At 38.0% G+C, this 26019-nt stretch overlaps 1 protein-coding gene across 2 annotated transcripts; it reads left to right on the top strand.

Annotated features, from left to right (window-relative positions):
• The first annotated feature begins 11108 nt into the window (after positions 1-11108).
• Positions 11109-17683, top strand: LOC149192783 (PHD finger protein ALFIN-LIKE 2-like). 2 transcript variants are annotated; one of them, XM_089404715.1, is made up of 5 exons: positions 11124-11705; positions 11850-11882; positions 13501-13723; positions 16936-17059; positions 17186-17683. In XM_089404715.1, the coding sequence occupies exons 1-5, from the start codon at positions 11603-11605 to the stop codon at positions 17441-17443; spliced, it is 741 nt and encodes a 246-aa protein (XP_089260841.1). In that variant the 5' UTR covers positions 11124-11602; the 3' UTR covers positions 17444-17683. The 2 variants fall into 2 exon arrangements, with proteins under 2 accessions (XP_089260842.1, XP_089260841.1); XM_089404716.1 differs by lacking the exon at positions 11850-11882 and having other exon boundaries at positions 11109-11705.
• Positions 17684-26019: the final 8336 nt, after the last annotated feature.

Here is a 26019-nt window from a genome sequence, read left to right as displayed (position 1 = left end):
TGTTATGTGTTTCCTCTGAAGGAGGGTTCTGAATCACCTCTAGTCTGTGACAAATTAAATACTGAGTGTGTGTGACAACTTTTGCAAACCTTGCAAGCACTCAACAAGGATTTCCTAGGCACTGACCTTTCCTCCAACCCAGGGGTTGTCTCTAGGGGGGCTGATTCCAACCACAATAGTGGGAACAACAAGGTTTTCCTTATCATAACATACTCTCAAGAAATAACTCAAAAACATTGTTCACCCTTGGCTTATGCAATCAAATTTCACTCTTATGCATCAAAAGATAACTTGTTCTTTCATCTAAATAATTATATCTAAGTGCTAATTTGTATTTATTGTTGTAACTTATATTTTATTTTAGATAACCTATTAATTAGCTCTTGACCCTATTTATATTGTGGTGTTTTATGCCCATGTTTCCTCTTGTGTACTCTTTAATGCATCTAATCACTTATTGGGCACTTGTATATCTAACTATGTATTAAGGTGTGTGTTGAAGTATATCATATTTTTCATTATGACATTTAACTTGACATGTTTATTTCACATAGATAGGGATACCTCCCTTGGCTTTATGGAGTTGGCCTAAAGTGAAAGGGGAAGCATAGTAAGGTGAGAATGGTGCATTTCCCAAGTGTGTTTACCTCAATGGAATTGTGGTCAGGACTTTTATAAGGGTGATAAGTTGGGTGGTAACACTTTCCTTGAGAATACACACACACACATATATATTTGATATTATGGTCTATCCCTTCGGTTACCTTTTGGATGCTTGGTCTGTTGGGCTCCTCCTTAGTTGACTTGTTAGCATCCTCTCCACTTTATAATGTATTTCAACCATTAATTCCCCTTATGACCTCACACAATATGGCACATTTATTATACTTATATTTTGTCACCCTTGATAAAATCACTAGAGTTGGGGCAATCACACATTTTATGCTAAAATTAACTGAACATCTCCAAGTTTAGTTTAGTCCTTTACTACACACTCATGGGTATTGTTAATAACAATCATGAGCTTGCAAGTTCTAGCAAATGTCATGATTATTTCATAACTCTTTTATCCTAAACCCATGAGAACCCTCATAATACATTGAAAAATATAAATTGTGCATAATGGACATGCTTCAAGTAGATATTATGCATTTTCCACACCTATATGTCATACATTTCACTCTTCCTCAACTACATCACCTTCAACTACTCATACAAATAAGAGGTCCTAGGTTGAGGAAAAGGGAAAATAACAAAAGGCATCATTACAATAGAGAAATTTAAAACTTTTGGTTGATTGCCTTTTTCCATTGTTTTTTATCTGCTTGAATGGAATTAGCCTTTGGTTCTCTAAGTTGTGATTATATTTTGAGTAGGGTCTACTTATCCACCACTTGGATACTCAACAAAAGTATAATTTTGATTACATTGATGACGAGATGAGTACATGTGGCTAAGGACAAGAGGACCCAAGCTCTAGTGAAGGAGGTGCTACAAGAAGGTTGAGTTATATGCTTCTTGTCATTTTTTTTAATTAGAATATATATATCTATCTTCTTCACCCTCCAACACAACCCCCCACCTCACCAATTCATGTGTACTTATCAAGTATTTCTATGCATGGATGTTGGAATCAATAAGAGTTTGATTAACTTGAAATTCAATTAGGGTTTCATGTTTCCTACAAGTTGTATTATTAATATGAGATGTTAGTTGGAAATGAGGAAGGATTTGGTTGTTTGACTTGTGTGTAGGAATGCAAAGGATTCTAGAGCTAGAACTTGATTTCTCAAGTTACTTGCAAGGAAAAGGAAAAATGACTATCAATAGGAATCTATTGTTGATTCCTCTACATTTTAAAAATAGAAATGAACCCTAGGAAGTGGTATTTATCATTGGTTCCTCATTGATTTCTCTATCTATAAATGATCCTAACCCACTCATCAAGTATTTCACCTTTGGTATAAGTAGGATTTGCATCAACATGAAGGAATTCATTAACACTAAGAGTCTACCATGGAGGACTTCATTAATATTGAGAATCTGTCATGGCATATCTAGTCTTTTGGTTACTAAATTACATACTCTTTGACCTCTATGTTTCTCACATTCTTTAACCATTGTAGGAATTTCAATGCTTCTATAATCTATATATTCTTATTCCTATTTGGAACCATTATGGTTATTTTCTCTTCCACATCTGGAAAATTCTCATTTCCTTAACTCAAATAGGGTTAGCATTTCATCAACTTATCACTCCCATAGATTAATAGCCCTGAGGACCATTGTGGTTATTTCCTCTTTTGTACTTGATCAGTATTCAACTTGGGTAGCATTGATAGGCTATTAATTGAATGCTCTACTCTTCCTCCTTATTTTCTCGATCGATGAGGGTCTACTACTTCAAGTAATTCATATCTCGTTCTTTGTCTCTTATCTCTCTCTGTCTTTTGCAAGTTGAATAAGGTTTTATATCCTTGCATTATTCTTTCAATTCTTTTATTTATTTCTTTGTGACTAATTTGACAATAGGTTGTTGTGGAATGTCTTATGTGCCCAGGGAGCATTCTGTTGTTGATAATTGAAAGATGGAGAGAAAACAAGCGAAAATACTTCTTTTGAGGTTGGATTTTGGTTATGTCAATGAAGATAGGTCATATTGAGACTTGAATACCCCTATGGACTCTTGGGAAACACAACCAAAGATTATAAATACAAATCTGAAACTTGAAATTTTACTTGCAAATCTAGATGAAATGGATGAAACATCTACAAAAGAAACTTTAATAAATCACATAAATTATAGAATGGATTTTGTTGGGTTGTGTTATATTCTTTCCACGACTAGCCCACGTAGTTAACCAGGGGGGGGGGGGAGCCCCCCTTCGTTGCGTTAATTTTGGGGGGGGGGGGGGTCACAGGGGGTTTAAGGCGTACCTGTAACCCCACTTTATGGGGTTTAGGGCAGCGGCCTGGAAAATTTTGGTTTTGGACCCTATGTTAGGTTGGGCGGACCCACCTATGGTTTTGTGCATAATTTTCGCACATGTTTTTGGACGCGATGGTTTTCAGTCCATGGTATTGGATGCTTCAGCATGTATAAATATGTATTATAACATTAAAAGGAACATAATGAAAAATCAAGTTGGTAGTCCCAGTTTTGGGATCCAGGGGAAAATCTTTGTGTATATGTGTTTTATGTGTTATACTCATGCATTTTTTATTTTATGTGTTTTAGAATTCGTATGCAGGTAATTTCTGTACGGGGTTAAAACCTACATTTGGTATCAGAGTTGTTTTGGCTTCAAGGGGACGCCTTTGTTGCTTAGGGGTTTCGCTCGGGCTTGTGGTAGACCTTGTCCAGTGGGAGATCTGCGAGATCGATTCTGGTGGTAAAAGAAGATGGTGAGCAGTGGAAAGATAGAGATCGAGAAATTTAATGGTCAGAGTTTTGAGTTGTCGAAACTCAAGATGGAGGACTTGTTGGTGGATAAAGATCAGCGGATCGGAGTAGATCCGAGTACTAAACCAACGAGTGTTCAATGAAGAATGGAAGAAGTTGGATCAGAAGGCAAAGAGCACAATATGATTATGTGTCTCAAATTCAGTATTGCTGAATGTATCAGGGGAAGCTACGGTGAAGGCTTTATGGGACAAGTTAGGGACTTTGTACCAATCTAAGTCTCTAGTGAATAAACTATTCTTGCGGAAAAAGCTGTATAACCTGAGGATGAAAGATGGAGACTTAGTGACAGAGCATTTGAATGCATTTAATACTGTGGTAAGTCAGTTAGCATCTGTTGATATTAAAATTTCAGATGAAGATAAGTGCATCAATTTGTTGTGTTCTCTACTAGATTGGTGGGATAGTCTAGTTATTGCAATAGGTAGCAATGCAACTACCTCATAGTTTGATGAAATAGTCTCAGCCTTGCTGACGGAGGAGATGAGACGAAAAAATATGGAGAGCCAGAATGGTGATGCCTTGTCTGTACGAGGACAGTCCCAGAACAGAAACAAAAATAAGTCATCAAGTGGGAGATCTAAATCTCCAGGAAAATCTGTAAAGGTGGTGTGCTGGAAATGCGAAAAGGAAGGGCACTACAAAAGGGACTGTAAATCTAAAGCTCATGATAAAGGAAAGGGATTTGATGATGCTCCTTCTGCAGAGGTGAAAACCAACTCAGATGAAGGCGGGGATGTGTACTTGGCTTCTTCAAGTACACATGTAGATCATGAGGTATGGTTGATTGACTCAGGTGCATCCTTTCACTTCAATCCCCATAGAGAGTGGTTCTGTGAGTATGAGAAATATGATGGTGGTTATGTCTTCTTGGGGGATGACAGGAAGGCTAGAATCATTGGCCGCGGAAAAGTAAAGTTGAAGTTGCAAGGTGGAAGGGTTAGAACACTTTTGGGTGTTCTGCATATTCCTGCATTGGCCAGAAATCTGATTTCTATAAGCAAGTTGGATGATGCAGGTGTAAAAACAGTGTTCAAGAAGAATACCTACAAAATGGTTCAAGGAGCACTGGTATTGATGCAGGGAGTTCGAATTGGAACTCTATACAAGTTGCAAGGTAGCATTGTTATTGATGGGTGCAACAGTTCTGTGGTTCCTAAAAGTGGATCAGAAAATCTAGTGGTCTCTGGAGAGAAGACTATGTTATGGCACTAAAGGCTTGGACATATTGGAGAGAAGGGCCTTCAAATACTTCATGGTAAAGGTATGGTAGAAGGTATGAGTAATAGCTCTCTGGATTTCGATTTCTGTGAAAAGTGTGTATATGGGAAGCAGAATCGAGTGAGTTTCCCCTCTGGTAGTAAGAGGGTGAAATAGATATTAGAACTTGTGCACAATGATGTGTTTGGACCTGTAAAGGTTCCATCACTGGGTAAGTCTATGTACGATGTATCATTTATAGACGACTTCTCAAAGAATACATGGATATATTTCCTTAAGAAGAAATCTAAAGCCTTTGACAGGTTTAAAGAATGTAAGGCTCTCGTGGGAAATCAGATAGAGAAGAAGATAAAGGTGTTGAGGACAGATAATGGTGGAGAGTTTTGCAACAAGGAATTTGAAGAATTATGTAAGAACTGTGGTATAGCACGATAGAAGACTACTCCATATACACCTCAGTAAAATGGAGTTGCAAAAAGAATGAACAAGACGTTGATGGAAAGGGCAAGAAGCATGCTCAATGGTGCCGGGTTAGGACAGGAATTCTGGGTAGAGGCGGTGGATATTGCATGTTACCTGGTCAACAGATCACCTTCATTAGCGTTGGAGGATAAGACTCCACAAGAGGTATGGACTGGTAAGAAGCCCTCTCTTTCACATCTAAGGGTATTTGGATGTGATGCATATGTACATGTTCCAAAGGAGAAATGAACCAAGCTGGATAGTAAATCTGAAAAGTGCATCTTTATTGGGTATAAGGATGGTTTAAAGGGTTATAAGATTTGGAACCCAGTAACAAGGATGGTTGTGTACAACAAAGATGTGGTGTTCAGAGAGGTGAAATATGTTATTAAACATGAAGTCCAACCAAAGGAACTTGAGAAGATAGAGTTTGAGCTAAAGGAGGAAGAATTAGACTCTACAGTAGAGGAGGAATCAAAAGATGAAGAACCACAAACTTCGGCTGTGAGAAGATCAGTTAGAGAAAGAAGGCAACCAGAGAGGTATAATCCATCTACTTTCTGTTCAAATTTTGCTTTGTTTGTTACTGATGATGATCCCAGAATTGTGAAGGAAGCAATGGATTCAGAGGATGGAAAATTCTGGAAAGAGGCCATGGTTGATGAAATGGCATCTTTGCACAAAAATGAGGCTTGGGATCTGGTGGAGTTGCCGGCTGTAAGGAAACGCATTAGTAGCAAATGGGTGTTCAAAAAGAAGACAAATGCAGAAGAAAAAGTGGAGAAATACAAAGCTCGATTGGTAGCAAAAGGTTATTCCCAGGTGCCAGGAATTGATTTTGGTGATATTTTTTCTCTTGTTGCCAAGGTAACTTATATTAGATTACTTTTATCTGTTGTTGCTGCTTTTGATTTTGAGGTAGAACAGATGGATGTGAAGACAACATTTCTTCACGGCGATCTGGAAGAGGAGATCTACGTGAAGCAACCTGAAGGCTTTGCGGTGAAGGGTAAGAAAGAATTGGTATGCAAGTTAAAGAAGTCTCTGTATGGGTTAAAACAGTCACCAAAGATGTGGTATCAGAGATTTGATACATTTATACGGGGACTTGGCTTCACCAGAAGCAAAGCAGATCACTTTGTGTATTTTAAATTAATTGGTGACCATGTTATTTATCTGGTCTTGTATGTGGATGATATGTTGCTGGTTGGAAATGACAAAGAAATTATCCAGGATTTGAAGACCCAATTGTCCTCCAAATTCGACATGAAAGATCTTGGTGCTGCAAACTATATTTTGGGCATGGAAATTAAAAGAGATCGGGCAAAGAGGAAGCTCTGGTTAAACCAGAGGAAGTATGTCGAGACAATACTGCAGAGGTTTAATATGCAAGATAGTAAACCGGTGAAAGTTCCTATTCCTGTAGGTGTGAGGTTATCTGCTGAACAGTGTCCCAAGACACAAGAAGAGGAAGAGGATATGTCTCGTGTTCCATATGCAAGTGCAGTCGGTAGCCTGATGTATGCAATGGTTTCTACTAGACCAGACATTGCACATGCAGTGGGAGTATTGAGCAGGTTTATGTCAAAACCAGGGAAGGAGCATTAGACAACAGTGAAGTGGGTTTTGAGGTATTTGCTTGGCACTAGTGATTATGGTTTGTGCTACCAAGGAAGACCGGGATTGGACAGAATGTTGGATATTCGTGGCTTTGTTGATGGATACTGGGCTGGAGATCTGGATCAGAGAAGATCTACAAGTGGGTATGTGTTTAACCTATTTGGAGGTGCAGTTAGTTGGATGAGTAAGAAACAATCTGTAGTGGCACTATCAACTACAGAGGCAGAATACATGGTAGCCACTCATGCAAGCAAGGAAGCAGTTTGGTTGCAGAGATTGTGTTCAAATATGGGGTTAGTACAGGGAGCTATAAGGATAGACTGTGGCAGTCAAAGTGCGATTTTCTTGGCAAAGAACCCCGCATATCATTCAAAGACAAAGCACATTAATGTTCAGTATCACTTTGTGAGGGATATGATAGAAGACAAAAAGGTGTTGCTGGTAAAGGTGGACACTTTGAAGAATACTGCAGATGCATTGACAAAATCTGTGAGCTCTAAGAAGTTCTCTTGGTGTAGAGAGACAATGGGCGTTTCAGGGCTGGAAAAATGACTAAGCTATCTTGTGGCCCCCTGTGGAAAGAAAACAACAAGTGGGAGAATGTTGGGTTGTGTTATATTCTTTCCACGACTAGCCCACGTAGTTAACCGGGGAGTTAGAGGTGGGGGGGGGGGGGGAGCCCCCCTTCGTTGCGTCAATTTTGTAGCCGGGGGGGTCACAGGGGGTTTGAGGCGTACCCATAACCCCACCTTATGGGGTTCGGGGTAGCGCCCCAGAAAATTTTGGTTTTGGACCCTATGTTAGGTTGGGCGGACCCACCTATGGTTTTGTGCATGATTTTCGCACATGTTTTTGGACGCGATGGTTTTTGGTCCATGGTATTGGACGCGATGGTTTTCGGTCCATGGTATTGGATGCTTCAGCATGTATAAATATGTATTATAGCATTGAAAGGAACATAATGAAAAATCAAGCTGGTAGTCCCAATTTTGGGATCCAGGGGAAAATCTCTGTGTATATGTGTTTTATGTGTTATGCTCTCGCATTTTTTATTTTATGTGTTTTAGAATTTGTATGCAGGTAATTTCTGTACGGGGTTACAACCTACAGATTTACTAACAAGCATGGATGAACAAGTTGACAATGCAAAATAAGAGGCACCTAATATAACATAAACAATGGAAAATATGGAGAGTATTCCCAATTTCATATTGTCTTCCTTCTTTTTGCCACATGCCTGGAATGACTTTAAATAAAGCTTCAAATTGTTGGGACTATTTATGTTTGGGAAGTCTACTTGAATTCTTCCTCTTCATATGTTTCCATGCTTTCCTACCTCAATATACGAGATAGAGAAAAAAAAGAGATTTTGTTTTACCATGGTGAATTGATAACTCATTGGAGTAATATAGGTGAGGCCCAAGATCAAACCTAGCGGCTGCCACTATAACACCAAAAGTATATCCAACAACATGTAAGTAGGATATATTAGGAATTTATGATTTAGCAAGAGTAGAGACTCCACAATGGTGGGGGAGCCTATTCCTTGAGCCTTATCACAATGAGAAAAGGTGCCCCCTGTGGGATTTGAAATTGGGTGGAGGAGATAACATCCCATTGTGCCAACCACTCAGTCATCCCACAAGCTTTTGAATCAATAATTGGTGTAGTGCCTTTCTTAAACAAAGAGGATAACGAGGAAGCTATCTGATTAAACCAAGAGGAAATGGTACAACAATCGAGACACCAAGATGTTGAGGATTATAAATATAATAGCATAGTTATTAAATAATATTAATAATATAATATAATCTTGAAATAAAGAGGAAGACATAGTCACAATGAAATATTGCCTTGTTTTGTGTCTAGTAACTCTATTAAAAAAAGGCTACTTTATGTAAAACATGTTTGAATATTAATACAAGTTATGTTATTTTTTCTATCTCGTTAGTACAGTGGAAGTGTGGAAAATGCTAACCACTTATCTAGTTTCACAATTATAAACCAAAACTACAATAACCATTGAAAAGTTCATGTAAGATTTAAGAAGTATTCATGTAATCTAGAGGTTGTGAAGGAATTTTTGTATATTTTTTATAATGGAGAGTTGAATACAATTTTATTGATTTTCTTATGACAATTATAAGTAGTTATCTTTAGGGCTTTTCATTTCACCTTGGTTTAATAGCAGAGATGGGCCGATGCTACATCAATTAAGTACTTTTTAAAACTATGGTGGACATAAAGCCTTGGATTATCAAAATAATAAAGTATCTTATTGAAGACCATTTAAACCAATTTGGTTTGTCAAAAATGTGTTAAGTCCTTTTGAGGACAAAGAACTTTGGGAGGTCAAGCACCTCCCCTTAGACAAATTCCCAAGGGTTTTGCACTTGTTGGGGTTTGAATCTAGATTGTTCACATGGTGATGCCTTATCCCATTGACTAAGTCACAACCCTATGAAAATTACCTGTCATGATTGGACCACATTCAGGGTGATCTGGGGGGGTCGAAATGATACAAATATCTTTGTCCCATTGACAAAATACGGATCAGAAAATAAACTTGACTTGGTCAAGTTATCGGTGGTTTTCGAGCTCTAGGTTTATGAGAACCCATGGTATTGACCCATGGTATTCATGTGGAATATAACCCATTTAAAGGGGGAAATTAAACCAACCTAGATCCATCTTAACTTTGGATCTACCAAGCGCAAAGAGGGATCAAATCTCTTGAGATGCAAACCTCCTTTAGTGTGAAAAGAGATTTGATCCCCCTCAATGCTTGGTAGATCCAAAGTTAAGATGGATCTACGTTGGTTGAACAAATTTGACAAATTTCATATGCAACATAAATAAAAAAAGAAATTTTAACTAGTCTCTAAATATTTCATAACCCCAAATCAATGCCATTAAATCCTTATATTAACATAACATAGTGCTTCCAAGTTCTTATATTTAGAACAAATAAAGTTAGTGAAAATCACAAAAAAGGGTGATGCATGTGGGTAGATTGAAGCATGGGAGCCACATTCTCAATGATGAGTTGATAAAGCTATGTATATATTTACTTTGTATCAGGAGAATCGATAGACTTGCTACTTGTCACCGAAGAGGCCTAGGGTCAAGTTAGAGGGACTACCCCTATATTCCTGAGCCTATCACAACTACCCACAAGCCACACTAAGCGGGTTAACCAAGTTTCAAACCTAGACGGGGCCCTAATATTGGTCAACAAATGATTACAATGTAGGATATCCAACGTTCAATCTAGCCTAATGGGCTGAGTTGATGAAACTATTATTGCAAGTTAAATGACCATTCCAAGGGATATTAACTCTTAGATTCACCAATTCTTTTTCCAATTCTTCTAAACAAGTTGAATGATCCTTGTTGAGCACGTTATTAAAGTAAAGAGAGAGCCATTAACGATGCCTTCCAAATACTTTTACATTAAATGAAAGACAACAACATTGAACATTGCATCAAGGCTTCATTCCCAGTGTAGAATTTGAAACCACGAAGTAGATTGAGTCAAATGTAATTAGGAGAATTATAACGATGAGTTTGATGAAATGAAACCATGAAGTAGATTGAGTGAAATGTAATTAGGAGAATTATAACGATGAGTTTGATGAAATAATGAGAAATGGGATTATGGTATATGAACATGTCTATATTTATGATGGACATACATAAGAAAAATAACATAAATTTAAAAGTAAAATGAAATATTATAATATTTAAGAAATAAACTAATTCTATATTTGAAACCATGAAACAAATTAATGTTGAATTTGCCAAAATGCCATTAGGTGATGAGGAGTGGGGTTATGAAATGTGAACATGTTCACATTTAAAATAATATACATTTAATTTTTTTTAGAAGTTTACACCTAAGTGATCAAGAAGGGGGTTTTAGCCCATAAACATGTATACATTTAAGATGGATATAAATGAGAACAAGTGAAATATTGTAATATTCCAAAGTAACTAATCTTTTAACCCAAAAAAAAATTAGAACCATAAATTTGACAAAATAGAAGGGAATTTTTATGCATAATATAAATTACATCATAATTTAATTTCTATTCATGATAAACTAACAACGAAAGGGATTTGACCCAATTCTAAATCAACCTCGATCGGGCAAACATATGTTCCACATTAAAGTCAATAATAATTAAAAATACATTTAAAACTGAATTATTAATTAGTAAAGGAATGAGGGGCGGTTCGTAGAAGATGTAGGTGCCCCAAAAATGTAGGGAGCCTAACCAAACCAAAAATTTGTCACACTCCCAGGAATGCAACAAAATCCCAAACGCCAAATGTAGGTCCAAACATTTCCAGGGGACCCAAACAAGAGGGCCGATTGACCCAGGAATCTCCGGATCCATCCACAACCATCCGATTGAACACAATATACGAAAGCTTTAACGAGCACGCAACGGCAAAACAAGAAGGTCACTTGGTAAGCCTGTAACCAAAACTGCGGGTTTCACCAACCAGACAGGGGACGAGAGGATCGCTTAAATACCCGGCAAGTTCCCTCGGATCTGCAACGGCTTTGTCATATTTTTATTTTCCACCATCCCAGCCCATGGATGATACGCTTCTTCATACTGTTTGCTCATCACCCTCCCGCCGACCTCAATTCGATTCCTATTAATAACATTATTTTGATTTTGGGCGCGCTCTAATTGTTATGGAGGAGGAGAATTGGAGTTGCGCAGCATCGTTAGAGTCGCAGCAGTAGTAAAGCTGGTAGAACCAGAGAGTTAGAATCCAAATTATTATATTATTGGTATCATTATTATAAGCGGGGTGTTGGCCATGGAGACAGCCGCCTCAATTTCTTCAAACCCTCGCACCGTGGAAGAGGTGTTTAGAGATTACAGAGGCCGACGAACTGCCATCGTCCGTGCTCTCACCACTGGTAAGAAGTTCTTCAGATTTTTTTGTTTTGTTTTTTGTCTTTAATTTATCTTTTTCTCTCCAAAGCTTGATTAGTTTCAATCAATTTGGTTTCTTCGTTCATTGATCATTCGTACATTTCGTCTGCCTTCCTTTTCCTTTGCAGAGGTCGAGGTCTTTTACTCACTTTGCGATCCAGGTCAGTGGACTGAATTCTTGTGTTGTTTTCCGCAGATCTAGGGTTTTCTTCACTATAATTTTTATATTAGGCGGAGGTTCAGTTTATTGCGGAACTTTCCATGGTCTTGTCCGACTTTTAAAAGATTTTGGCAGATCTTTGCGAAATTTAACCTGAGCCTACCTAAATGTAGCAGCTATTCTAAACTTAACTGAAGTAATTGCTTGCGAGCTGCCCAAAATGAAGTAAATTAACCTGTTTTTATATCTTACTGTTAGATCTCACCAAAAAATATTTTAAATTTTGAGGGCGGCAACCATGGACTTCGCCTTTAACATAATATATATTATTTCTGGAATTTGACTTTGGCAAATCCCCAGCTGTTTGCCGGCGGTTCTGAAAAATATGATATTTTGCCGCGTTTGAATGGTCCAAGGGGATTAGAGCCGATACGTTTTAGTAGGGGCCTTTTTGCATTGATCCATTATAAAATTGAAATACTTCAGAATTTGCGCTCGAGATTTCATGTTCCTGCTTTGAGTTAAGTAAGCTATGCCTGACAGACTGCTGTTCACAGGCTGTTTTCTAACACAGTATTTTGAAACTGTGAATTTTTAGTCAGTAGGGTTTATTATAATGAAATAATCGGTTGGAAGAGGTCCTAAATTTTAGTGGACAATGTTTTGACAGTCCTTAAGGTTCTCATTCTGGGCAGCTGTATTGTGTTTAGACACTGTCACTCCTTTGTGAAGAGCAGTTGATCATCTATACAACCAAACTCAAACAATTGGTTTAATATGGTTGAGGGGATTGTGGAACTTTAGATTCAACGTTATCTGTCTTTCCCTGTAATTTTTGGAAATAACTATTAGGTTCACCCTAACAAAGGTTTTTATATTGGCAATGTCCTCATTTTTCTCCGTAATAACGAATTACTAATTAATTTTCTCCAGATTTTACTTTAATGCCTGCGAGTTTGTGTCGAGAGTCAATTATTTTAGTTTCCAGCAGTATGTGGGTAATGACCCATATTTTGAGAATTTCTGTTTAGTAAATGTCGCTATTGGGTTCTTGCTTGAAATTCTTAAATTACTTCCACAGGTTGACTGTATTTTACCTTTCGAAGGCATCATGGTAAAATTCCTCTCATTTTGTCAACTTTTAAATGTCTTCAGTATTGGTTAGTACCACTAGAAATTTTTGCATAGAAATGATGACATTTAACTTGGACCTGAAAATTCTCAATTAATGTTTTTTAAGACAGTATTTGGGTGATACCTGAAGATTTTTTTTTTTGTAATTCCAATTGGAATCATACTTAAAATTATTGAATTATTTAATGTTCTAATTGTGATTATACCTAAAATTATGAAATTATTGGCAATAATTGACTACTTTACACTTGACCCTGGAGAATGTTGGAAGTGCCTCTGACTTTGCTTATTTTTAAGTAGCTTCAGGCCTTTTTTATGATTAGTAGAATATTTACACAGTTATGGTGGTTTTGTCAACACTATGTATGGTAGTTTGTAGTAAAATAAGAGATGTTTGACCCATTCATGATGTGTTACTGGGAGCTTTGTTAGGGCTTGATGTGTTATTGAGATCTATGTTGAAAATCATGATTACTTGTTTTCAGAGAAAGAGAATTTATGCTTATATGGATATGCTAGTGAAGTATGGGAAGTTACCTTGCCTGCTGAAGAAGTCCCACCAGAGCTCCCAGAACCAGCACTAGGTATTAATTTTGCAAGAGATGGCATGCAGCGAAAAGATTGGCTTTCCTTGGTTGCTGTGCATAGTGATGCTTGGTTGCTGGCTGTTGCTTTCTACCATGGTGCTCGATTTAACAGGACTGAGAGGTATTTATTTAGTTTCTATGTTTTTTGAGGTTTTTAAAATTTTATCAGGAGATATCATTAAAATTTGTTGCCTGATTTTGTCTTTGAAGTGCTGTCTCTTACATTAGACAACTTGGATGATGTTATGAATATCCTGAATACTTCTAAGTTTCTGAACTTAAACTTGCTCTATGCATACCAGTGTTATACTGTCCTCAGTAGTTATTTTTGATATCAATATCATATCTGAGATATGTACTCCATGTTTTATGCAATGAAGTACTTTTGGCGTTATCATTATTTTTGCATCATTATTTTTCTTTTTGCAGGGCACATCCACGTTGTATTTGAAGGTACCCGTTTTAACTTAAATAATTGTCTTTGGTGGCAATTTTGCCATATTTGTCGTGCTATGATTGGGTGACTGGTTGTTAATGGACTTGGAATTTATTCCCAATGAGATATTCATGCCATTTGGCTCGCTGATGCAACATAGCCATCATTCAATAGCTTTGTCACCTTCCCTAAAAATTTCCGACATCTTTCTTGAACCCTATGGAATAGCTGTGGTTTGACTCACCATGCCCACTCTTTGTTGGCCAAGGAGGTCATGAGGTCAAATTTACCTAGGTCCCTTGGGTTTAGGTGTACATGTTATCCACTAGTGGCATTTACACTGGGTACCATTTATATAATTTGAGAAAGTGCTTGGATGATTTTTCCATGGAAATGTTTCTTTGAAAAATGTAAATTGATGGCATCTTTCATACAAAGGTCAGTAAAAAATGAGAATGAGAGAGAGAGCATGATATTCCATGTATTTCATGTTGAACACGAATGTATGTGTTAGGGGATTTTGGTGACTTAATTACTCTTACCCTAGGTTTGTCAAACACTTATGTGCAAGGGGACACTATAGCATGGATATGTATTTGTGTGTGTGATAATTATGTAAGTAATTAAAATTATATAAATAAAATAAAAATATGGACATGAAGATTTAAATTTTTTGAATACTATGAAATTATAACTTTAATGCATTTGATAGACAAGAATACACCATAGATCATACATAGGTTTTCTCATTTGATGTCATACAATAATGCCATTGACATTTGCAAAATAGGGCAAGAGAATGATATAGTTGGTACCCTTGGATTCCATAATCAAATATATCACTATCACCAAAATTAACTTCAACATGACATTGGACTCTAGCCCCCCTCGACCCTATCCAAAGTACTGCATTTGTGATGTTGCAGATGATCTTTGAAGAGGCTCATCATCAGCTTTAGGATAGTTGTATTAAGATCCAACTATTGATACTCTTGCAATAATTGATCAGTGCTGATATATGAGACCATGATCATATACTGGCATATAATTGATCAGGTTTCCTTGTATTACGTTTGGAGTCAGTCTTACATAGGGCTCTTAAACTACATTTGTAGATTATGGATGCTTATGTGCTCTTGCATGATTTGACTTCACAATAAGTATGTGTCCACTGAAGGATGCTTTTTTTCATCCTGTGTCATACTTTCTTTCACCATGCTTTGTTTGAATTATCTTCGATAATGGACTTTCAAGTTTATCTTATCCACTTCCTCAGAAAAGAAGAGTTTAAAATTTTGTTGACTTATAAATTCAGTTAATTTGTTTTTCACTAGAGAGGGAAACTTCTTAAAATGTGGTAATTAAAATTTTTTCTATCCTGCATAAAGGCACACATTCTTCTAACTTTTGAGCCTTCAGAATTCTTCTTACTATTTTTTTGTGCCTCCATCTTTAGGTGCCTTATTTTCTGTTCCCATATGTATGTGGCGGAGTCTCTTGTGGAGATGGCCTGGGATTTCTTTGTCAGATGCTCAAAACCATCTTGCTTGATTCAAGTAGGGCTATATCCAAAATTTATTAGGCTTTAGTCTCTATCACAGCTTGTTGTCGTGACCCTGAAACTGGGGTAGTTCTTAAGGAGAGTCTGAGGGTGAAGGTTACCTGATATAGTGTTACACTAAAAAATGTCACCTTGACTACTTACAGTTTCCGTGTGACATATAGAAACCTCAGCTGTTTTCCTTAGCATTCCATTTCAGGCTAAAATATCCTGCTATAATTCTGATGATATCTAAGGGCATGAGTCAACGAATCCTTTGAGTTATTTCTAGCAGGATGTTTTCACAGACCATCTGTGGGTCATGAATGTTGGTCATTTGTAGTCTTTGGATTGTGCTTTCAGCACAAGCTCTGCTGTTGTCCTCTGATTTGCTAACAAAACATTTCCTAAAGGGCAGCATGGTCCCAAATAGTAGCCAGACTGCCTGAGAGTACCTTACGATTTAGACTGATACCTAAAATATATTATGTAAAGAACATTCTGTTTTTCATTAATAGTCTCCTCAAGTTTAGTTTTTTGATGAACAATGGATGACTTCTATTCTGATTAACTGCCTCAAAGATACTCTGTTTTTTCTTACTTACCAGCACCCTACAATTTTATCTGGAGCCTCTTCTATATGCTTATGCCAAGGAGGTATTCACAGATGGTCAGTGTTTTACACAATTGTTACAGCCCTAAGGGGGCTAAATCAATTATCATCCTTTCCCTGAACTTGTGAAGGGCTGCTTCTGGGGATGCCTGCTCTCATTTTTTGCCCTTTGAGTCTCAATGTTTAGTTTTGATTCTGTGAAAACCACATCCAATACATTGAAGCAGTTACCACCTACAGCTGGTTCTGGTTCCTGAATATTCTTTGCCTGACATACATTTTGCACTTAATTTCTCATTTTACCATCATTGGTAGGATGATTCCTTTTTCTCATCCCTTCTTTTCCCAGGGAAGCGGGGGAATGTCCCAGTATCTTCAAGCAGTCCTTAAGGAAGTATCCATGCATGTGGCACCAATTTTTAGGAGAAACTTTTTAAATTCAAAATTGAAGGTGTTTCTTTTTCTGCCATCTTTTCTGCTTTGCCTTCTCAGGAAAATAAAGATGTCAAACATATATTATGATACATATTTCTTCATTTTGCCATTTTGGCGGCTCTCCTTTGCATTTCCCAGTGATTGCTACTCTCCTGGTTGCAAAGGTCTATTTTTGGAGTTAGAAGTTGTCTTCTGGTGTTGTGTATCTACTACTTGAATTGTTCAGCGTCTGTTTTCTTGCTACTTTTTCCTTTCCATGTGGCTGCATAAGTGTTGCTCATCTTCTGGCCAATGTTTTTTAACTGGCAGGAAACGTCTTTTTAGTATGATAAATGATCTCCCAACTGTGTTTGAGGTGGTTTCTGATAGGAAGCAGACAAAGGAGAAGACTAATTCTGATAATAGTGGAAGCAAATCAAAACCATCTGGAAAGGTTAGGAGTTTTTTCTTCTTCGAGTTTACAAAAGTAACATTTTCCTTGCTAATGTTTGTTAGCTAGCATTTTCCTCTGGTACAAAATCTTGATTTTATCGACATGCTTTCTGTATCATTTTTGTAGCGAGTTGGTGATGGTCAATCAAAGAATCTTATTAAACCAAAAGAGGAGGATGATGAAACATACGATGATGAAGAAGGGGAGCACAGTGATACAATCTGTGGAATTTGTGAGGAGACCTATTCTAATGATGAATTTTGGATTGGGTGTGATAGTTGTGAAAGGTGGTATCATGGCAAGTGCGTGAAAATTTCAGTGGCCAAGGCGCAAAGCATCAGGCAATACAAATGCCCTTTATGTAATAACAAGAAAGTTCGCTAGTGAACGCTATGAGTGGTAGTTAGCCTGCTAGGGTGCCTTGCAACATGTGCACCCTATCAAGTCCTTTGGAAGCTGCTTTAGGCATAGTTTGAAGTCATTAGTCTTTTCAAAGTTATGGTCATTGTTTGAATTTGATCACTTGAAACTGTTGTTTTAAGGCATCAGTGTTGCTATGTCTCTACAGCGTTGAACATGTACGTGTAGAAGCTTAACGGTAAATTTCACTTTCTCATGGCTCAACTTTGCAGTCTTCATTTTTCTCCATTACTGATTTAATACCATGAAATCCGATAAATGCATGTGATAACCTTTTTTACAAATGAGTTGCCGGGAAGGGGGCTTCAAAGGAAAGGTCTATCGGGTTTATCTTTGATTTCAGCAAATTTTTACAGAAAATTTCCATTGTGACCATTCTTGTTAATGAGAAAGCTTATTGTTTAATTCAGTAACTAGTTTATTTAAGTTGGTTTTGTAACTTATTTTGATAATGCCATCTCTATTTGGAAATATCCTTCCCATGGGATTCTTCTCTTGCTTTGAAAGATTTCCAAGAATGTAGTGTTCATTTTCTTGTATCTAAGATTTATTACTGTGTGTTCACTGCATTCTTAGGAGTTTTTTTTTTTTTTCATTTGCGTGTTTTATTGCACAATTCTCTATGGAGAGTTGTTTTCGATGAAAAACTCAACAAACTACAACATAATGGATTTGTACACTCCCCAAATCGTTATTTAACTTTAAAAGAACAAGTTAAATAGGCTATCCCAATTATATATATAGGACCTAGGTATATTACTGCAATTTTACAGGGATGCTGATTTGCATATTATTTATGATATAACAAGGAAAATTCATATGATTCTCATTCCAAAACGAGATGAGCAATTGGTGCAATTGTAAGTAATAAGTGCAATAAAGACTGGGTTATGGGTCAGAACCCTACAACTTTTTTTTGTTATTTATTTATTTGTTATTTGTTCTGATTTTTGACAAAAGAAGTCTTCATCAGTCCACAAAATATGATTGTTAGCTCTAGGGTTGTATTTCCTTCCTACTTTGAATACATTTCTACTGATAATTTGGCAAAAAGTCTTATATTCACAACACAGCATAAATCTTCAGGACCCCACGAACAGTGAGTCTTTTTCCTTGTCATAGCAGCGTTGGTTTTATATTAATAAAGACTGGTTTATGGGACATAACCATTACAATTTTTTTTTTTCTGATTTTTGACTAAAGAAGTCTTCATAAGTCCACAAAATATGATTGCTAGCTCTACGGATGTATTTCCTTCCTACACTGAATACTGATAATTTGGCAAAATGTCCTGAGTATTAAAAGATATTTACAACGCAGCATAAATATTCAGGATTGTATAAAAAACTACAAAAACAACATATCTAAACAATAAGCCCATCCTTTAGCAATGATCAAAGCCAGAAGTACCAAACCCTTGTGAGTAGCGAGTCTTTTTCCTTGTTGGAGCAGTGTTGGATCTGACGCCCCCCCAGTTGAGTTGAGCGCTGCTAGGTTTGAAGTCCTCTAAAGCAAAGACTCGAGCATTGAGGGATGACTTCATCTGATTTGAAGCATAATACACATCTTGACAAACCACAAATGTTCCTTTTCCTGAGGTTTTTAGCTGTGAGAATTTTTTGATGAACAACTATTCAACAGAATGTTTTCACTTTTGGAATACCATCATTGTTCCATATTTTTGACCACACTCTACGCATAGGAGGGTGGGTAAGTTGCTTGATCAAATGTGAATATCCCAATCTTACTGAATATTTATGCTGAGGATTTAGATTCCTTTTAAGTAATTATTATAAAATCTCTTCAGAGCAGTTAAAGGATATCATCAAAATGGAACTATTTTAAACATGACCATATAATCAAGTAGCTTCTTTTCAAATTGACCATATAATCAAGTAGCTTCTTTTCAAATTGTAAGTGGTCCAAGTCTGTAATAGATTAAATTTACCTTTTTTTTTGGGTTAGTTCCATTTTAAACATGACCATATAATCAAGTAGCTTCTTTTCAAATTGACCATATAATCAAGTAGCTTCTTTTCAAATTGTAAGTGGTCCAAGTCTGTAATAGATTAAATTTACCTTTTTTAGGGTTATAAGATTAAATCCATTGAGACTTTGATTTATCAACATTATAATCAAATTTTGGATGTCCAGATATAGGCTATTTAGGTTGTCTATTGCTGTTAGGGTGAATGCATAGTTTCTCTTAAAAAATCCTTTCTTTTGCCCAAATAACTTTTGGTTTTGGCATAAGTGGATATTCTTGTTTATAATTATTGGTATTATTGAATCAACCCATTTTTTAAAACTTGGAAATGGAAATTGAGCTCTTGAGAATATTTAAGACATCTTTTTTTCACTTGTAAATTGAGATAATGAGTAGAGTAAGCTTGCTTTTGGCAGTGCTTGATTTTATCAGCGTCATTTTTGTAAGTAGGTTTTCATCCTATTTTTTTGGAAAAGTTGATATATGCTCTTAAAAAACAATAATATCAAGGGTTCACTACACAATCTTGTTCAGGTGGCACAGGATTATTTTTGGTGCAAACTTTCATTCCCATTGTGCAAACCACAATTCCTTAATTTCTCTTACCCTTGTGTCCGTTCTAGTCCTATTTTCCACAAGTTTTCATTGTGGTTTGACTTTACCTCAACATCTATGTGTGTAGTGTTCTATATCTGCAAACTAGATGGATATGTACAAATTTAACAACCACAAACTTGAATTACAAAGATTCTCTTCAACACTTGGCTTCAACTATTTCTATGTGTAGCCTTCCATAACAAACTAGATACATGCACACAAATTTAACATTCACAAACTTAAAATAAATTAAAGTGAGAGAATTAGTCTTCAACATTCATATCATGAAAGGTCTCTTACATGTATAATTTTTCATAATTGTCATTTATTGGGATCTTAATTTAAGATCAATCTTCCCAAACTTGTTCCATAGAGCTAATCAAACCACTTGAATCTAAACCATGTTACACATTTTGAATGTGGTTGTTTGTGCTCAAGAACCCATTCAAAAAGTAAACTTCTTCAACTATTTAAATTATGGTCACGCTTTGAACTTTCATGGCTGCTTAGAGTTCATCTTTAAACTTAGTGTCCACTAAAAGTATGCTTTTGTTTGTAGGTTGTTTAAGCCTTATAATGTTTCAATGACATTCAAATGATCTCTTATCTTCTAGGCACACAACTTTCAAGTGTATTTGGCACTTGGGTCTTTTGATAGTTACAATCACTACCATTTTGTTGTGCCTATTCATTGTCCAACCTCTATATAGATTTGTTCACTATAGAAAATTCGTTTGACTCACTACTTTGATTTTAGAACATTTTTTAACTTTTGCATCTTGTTGTTGAATGTACGTATTCTCCCATATTATTGATTATATTTAATAGCCTAAATCCTTTTGATGTAGTCTAAATGTTAGACATTTTTTGACCTTTGTTGGGCAACTAATCTAGTAGGGAATCTTTGGAATCTTAAGTTTTAGTGATGTATTCTACAAAAAATTAGTTCCTGTGTAATATTCCCAAGGGAAAATTAACAGTGATAAACTACCATAGTCGCACATGTATACAATTTTTTTACACATAAGTAAACACCTAGAAAATTCATCTAAAAACTGAGCCAAGTTGAGTCATTTTATTATAATTTAGTGGGGTTACAATAGAAGTATGGAGTAAGAGTGAGTGCACTTGGGCTTCCCAAAGGCAAGCTAAACAAGATCCAGGTGAAGAAGACAATGGCTTGGATGATGGGAAGACAATTCCCCACTAAGCTTTGTGTTGGCCCTGGAAAACTGCATCGTTGGTTGATGTCAAAATGTTGTTTGGCCCTCTTTTAGTGCTCAGAAAATTTTTGGAAATTAACCTTGATCTCCTTTCAAATAACACACTAAAACCCATAAAGGGTTTGGCCTAGTTTAAACTCCTGAAATTACCCCCAATTTCCACGTACTCCTCTAGTTACTGGGTAATCTGGCCCACTTGGAAATATCCCTGTTTAGATCCTCCAAAATGAGGGTAAATGATGGCGAAATTCCTCTTCAGATGTCCCACCAAATCTCCATCTCAATCCAACCTGATTGTCTCTCCCTCTCAACTCCCACGTGTGGCTTAGAAACTTTCTTTGCATAGGCCCACATAGTGCTTGAAATTGTGTCACTGCTACAACAAAATCCCCACAGGAATGTGCTTGCATAGCACTCCAAATCTCCAACAGAAAATGGTCTAAGGCTCTCTTGGAAAACTCAACAAGTTTTCTACTCCACAAGCCCTTCTCTCAGGTGGTGCGTATTCCATTTCTTGCTCCCAGTTTGTTGAGTAAATCCCATGAAATGCATTGATGTCAAGTCTAGAACAACTCCCAAATGGTGTAGATATTCCTCCTTGGGTTGGCACTCGAAGTCCACCGAAGGTAGGGTGAGAATCTCACTTGAGAATCTCGTGTGCTGAACAACACTTGCAGACTTAGCTCAACAACTCAAGCATGCTAGTTAGGTTCGATATGCAAAGGTTCAAAAGCCCCCAAAATGATGCATCTCTCACTACTTATCCTTGAGCTCCCCCTTCTCCATGTGGGCCCCATGCATCGACCCCACCTTGGTCTTTCTCCCTCCAAAAGTGTGAGTTTTCTCAAGGGGTGTGTATTCCTCTTTTGGGGTGGTCCCCACCATCCACTACAACTTTGATTTCCCTTTTTCTCCTATGTTGGGACCCTCCTTAGCCAATTTAATTAAGTGGGGTCCTCCTAACCCATTTCCCCTAAGTTAAGCACTCCAAAACATCAAAATTGCCATGACTTAGCCAAAATTGCAAAACTAGTGTAGTTGCTGGGTGAAATTAATTAGAGGGGACATCACAGCCCCCCCCCAAATGTTGCTTGTCCCCAATTGTGATGTGGGGTGCTGTAGAATATGCTCCCCCTCCCATGTGGCATCCTCATCTAGTAAATTACTCCATCACATCAGATACTCTCTGATAGTCATGCTATGCAATTTCCTTTCCTTGGTCTCCAAAATATCCTTGGGTTCAAGAACCAAGTGACCATCATCCAATGGGGTAGCTCTATGGTTGCTGTCACATGTTGTCCCAATACCTTTTCGAGGCATGGAAAATGAAATACATTTTTCACCTTGATTCCAGGCGGAAGCTCCAGCGCATATGCCACCTCTCCAATCCGCTTGATCACCTTGTAGGGCCCATAAAAACATGATTGTAGCTTCTCAGACCCCTTTTGCTTCAGCATGGACTGCCTATACGGTTAGAGGAGCAAAAGACTAATTCTCCCACCCAAAGTGCCCCTCGAACGTTTGCCTGTCTGCATATATTTTCTGTTGATCTTGGGTAGTGCTTTCTGACTATCTTGTAAGTCTTCAAGAACCCTTGGTGTCTTAACAGTGGTGAATCATGCGCTGCATGGAAAATCCTTTCCCTCAACTGTGAACCAGGAACCAAATAAATGCGTCCCTTGTAGTAAATGACATATGCCATCACACAGTAGCACTCGTCCCCATGGGTTCCCTCCAAGATCTCACATGCCTGTCGTTCCTTGGAGTACTCCACCAACAACTATGCTTTCCAATCATGGAAGATTGTCATGAGTGAAAGTGTAGTGGGTCTCCTGGATAGGGCATCTTCTACCATATTATTCTTTACCTTGACATACTTTATGTCAAAATCATAGACCTGAATTATGCTGACCCACTTTTGCTACCTATAATTGGGGCACCTTCTATGCCATAAAGTGGTGAAGGCTGTTATGATAAGTCTTCACTGAGAACCTGTCACTGACCAAGTACTGTCGGAACTTGGCCAACGCATGCATGATGCCCAATATCTCCTTTCCATGTATTGAGTACAGTCTCTCGTGACTAAGGAGCTTCCAACTCTCGAAAGCTATAGGGTGGCCTCCTTGTGACAATACAATGCCAATGCTCTCACCTGATGCATCACACTCCAAGGTGAACGACTATGTAAAATCAGGTAGAGCCAACATTGTGCAACTGCTCATCACCTCCTTGAGGTGTTCAAATGTTTCATGTGCCCTTTCATACCATTCGAATGCCCCCTTCTTGGTAAGATCTATGAGGGGTGCTGCCAACTATGTGAAGCCCTTTACGAACTTCATGTAGTATGTGTAGATGCCCACAAATACCCTCAACTCTGTCACATTCTGGGGAATTGGCTAGTCCCGGATGGCTCTAATCTTCTCCTGATGCACATGCACTCCATCCTCTCCAATGATATGCCCCAAGTAGAGCATCTCGTTCAACCCAAATTTACACTTGGACAAATTCGCATAGAACTGTTGTCCCTCCAAAATATGAAGCACCTCCTCGATATGTTACAGGTGCTCCTCCATGTCTTGTTGTGGATCAATCTATGATGAAAGAACACCAGTGCAAATATGCATATTTTCTTGCGGAACACATGGTTCATGCAATAATTAGAGGTAGTGGGAGCATTGGTTAGCCCAAAGGGAATAACCAGGAACTTGAAATGGCCATAGTGACTCTTGAACATTGTATTGGGGATATCCTGATCCCTCACCCGAATCTGATGGTACCCCGAACACAAATCTATCTTAGAGAAGTACTTGGCTTCTCTAAGCTCATCCATAAGCTCATCTATGTGGGGGATGGGGTATTAGTTCTTCAACATCTTCTTGTTAAGGGCTCCATAGTTCATGCACATCCTCAGCGTGCCATTCTTCTTCTTCACCAAGACAACTAATGAAGCGAAGGGACTAGAGCTGGCCCTGATGTGTCCCAAACCAACAACTCATGAATAACCTGCTCAATCTCATACCGATAGGCCTTGAGATGTCTGTATGGGGTTGTAATCACTGCCTACACCCCGAGCTCTAGCTCAATGGTGTGCTCAAACTCCCTATCAGGTGGCCTTCCTCGTGGAATGTCTCCAACCATTGCTGGGTACATGTCTAGAATGGTTTGGATGTCCAAGTGTGGTGGTTGGGGCATGCCCCCTATATTAGATATCTTGAGCTCCACGACCCACTCTATATCCTCATGCCTCAAGTCTTCCTCCATCCTATGCATTGATACTCTCTGTGGGGGGTATGAGTGCATGCCTCTCAACAAAACCATCTTCCCATTAGGTCTCGTGAACTCCATCTCCAATTTCTTCCAGTCAGTGGTAACACGCCCCAAAGAATTCAACCACTACACACCAAGCACCACGTTGGTGTCTGAAACATCAATCATAAAGAAATGGTATGTCATAGAATAATTCCCCATCACCGTTGTCATCCCAGGAACATATTGAGTACACTGCATGGTTCGGTCTCCAAACACCGGGATCGAGAATTCTTCAAAGGAATCAGTGCGTATGCCCCTCCTCTCCACCATCTAGGCATCCACGAAATTGTGGGTGCTCCCACTGTCTACTAGCACCGAAACACACTGCCCCTACACCTTGCTCCTGATCCTCAGTGTAAGGTACTTTGACAGTCCCCGAAGTGAAGCAATAATCCCTGTTGCAGGCAAGAGGGTGCTCCTCCTAGTGGGGGTGGTGGTCCTCCACCTCCTCCTGCTATCACATGTGGCTCATGATCACCCACACCTACTCTGTATCATCCTCTGACTCACTGTTAAAAAATACCTCTATGAAGTGTGCCTTTTCCTTGGTACATCGGTGCCCTAGTACCCATGGCTCCTGACAAGTGAAGCACAACTTCCTCCTACTGAGGTCCCTCCTAGCCTCATCTTCCAGTGGACCATGCCCCTGAATTTACCACTGTGGTGGGGGTCTAGTGTCTCTTCCCCTCTGTTGAAATACCGATCTCTTGGGTACCTATGCTCTGGTCCTAGGAAGAGCATCTTGCAAATCTCGGGCTCTACCTACTGCATCCTGCAAAGCTGTGGGCCCATTGGACCTCATCAAGTCCCTCATTGGCTCACTAACCCATTTAAAAACAAAAAGACCTTCCTGGCCTCCAATAAATCTGACACCATCATGGATATCCTTAGAAACTCAGAGATATATGTCTCTACACTACCGGTCAGCTTAAGCTGCGTCAACTCTATAAAGTGCTCCTCCTGGTCTCTCCTCTCAAAGTGTTCCAGCACACTTTGTGTGAAATCCTCATAGGTTGTAGCTCGTGCATTGATCTGAATTGGGGTAGATTAGTAATGCTATGCTAATTCCCCTCATCATAGTATAAAAATGTGCTTGAGGTTGTACTCCAAAATAGCAAGTAAAAACATGAATTTTATGTGTTTTTGCTTAAGATAGTTTCATGAAGAAAAACTTAAAACATGAAACCAAAACACTAAATGGAAGTATGCATCAAACAATAATACACCAACCATTTATAAAGGAGTTCATCCCTCCTAGGCTACACCTCCTTGGATCAGCTCTAAAGGCATGACCCCTTCTCATTATGCTCAAGATTCTTTAGATAAAGAGTACATAAATGTGTTGAAAAAAAGAGTGGTTTGTTTCCCCTTCAAGGAAACATTCTTCTGCAAAGAATTCTCACTCTAAACGTATGAAAACCTAC

The sequence above is a fragment of the Pinus tabuliformis genome, chromosome 2_2, assembly GCF_031772625.1.
Source record: "Pinus tabuliformis cultivar Carrire ecotype Pingquan chromosome 2_2, CPIR1, whole genome shotgun sequence".
Classification (NCBI taxonomy): Eukaryota; Viridiplantae; Streptophyta; class Pinopsida; order Pinales; family Pinaceae; genus Pinus; species Pinus tabuliformis.
This window is presented reverse-complemented; position numbering and strand designations above follow the sequence as displayed.

Bases quoted from the DNA above. Each gene is read 5' to 3' on its own strand.
- LOC149192783 (XM_089404715.1), top strand. From the start codon at position 11,603: ATGGAGACAGCCGCCTCAATTTCTTCAAACCCTCGCACCGTGGAAGAG. The intron at 11,706-11,849 runs GTAAGAAGTTCT...TTTCCTTTGCAG, and splicing joins CGTCCGTGCTCTCACCACTG to AGGTCGAGGTCTTTTACTCA. The intron at 11,883-13,500 runs GTCAGTGGACTG...ACTTGTTTTCAG, and splicing joins TTACTCACTTTGCGATCCAG to AGAAAGAGAATTTATGCTTA.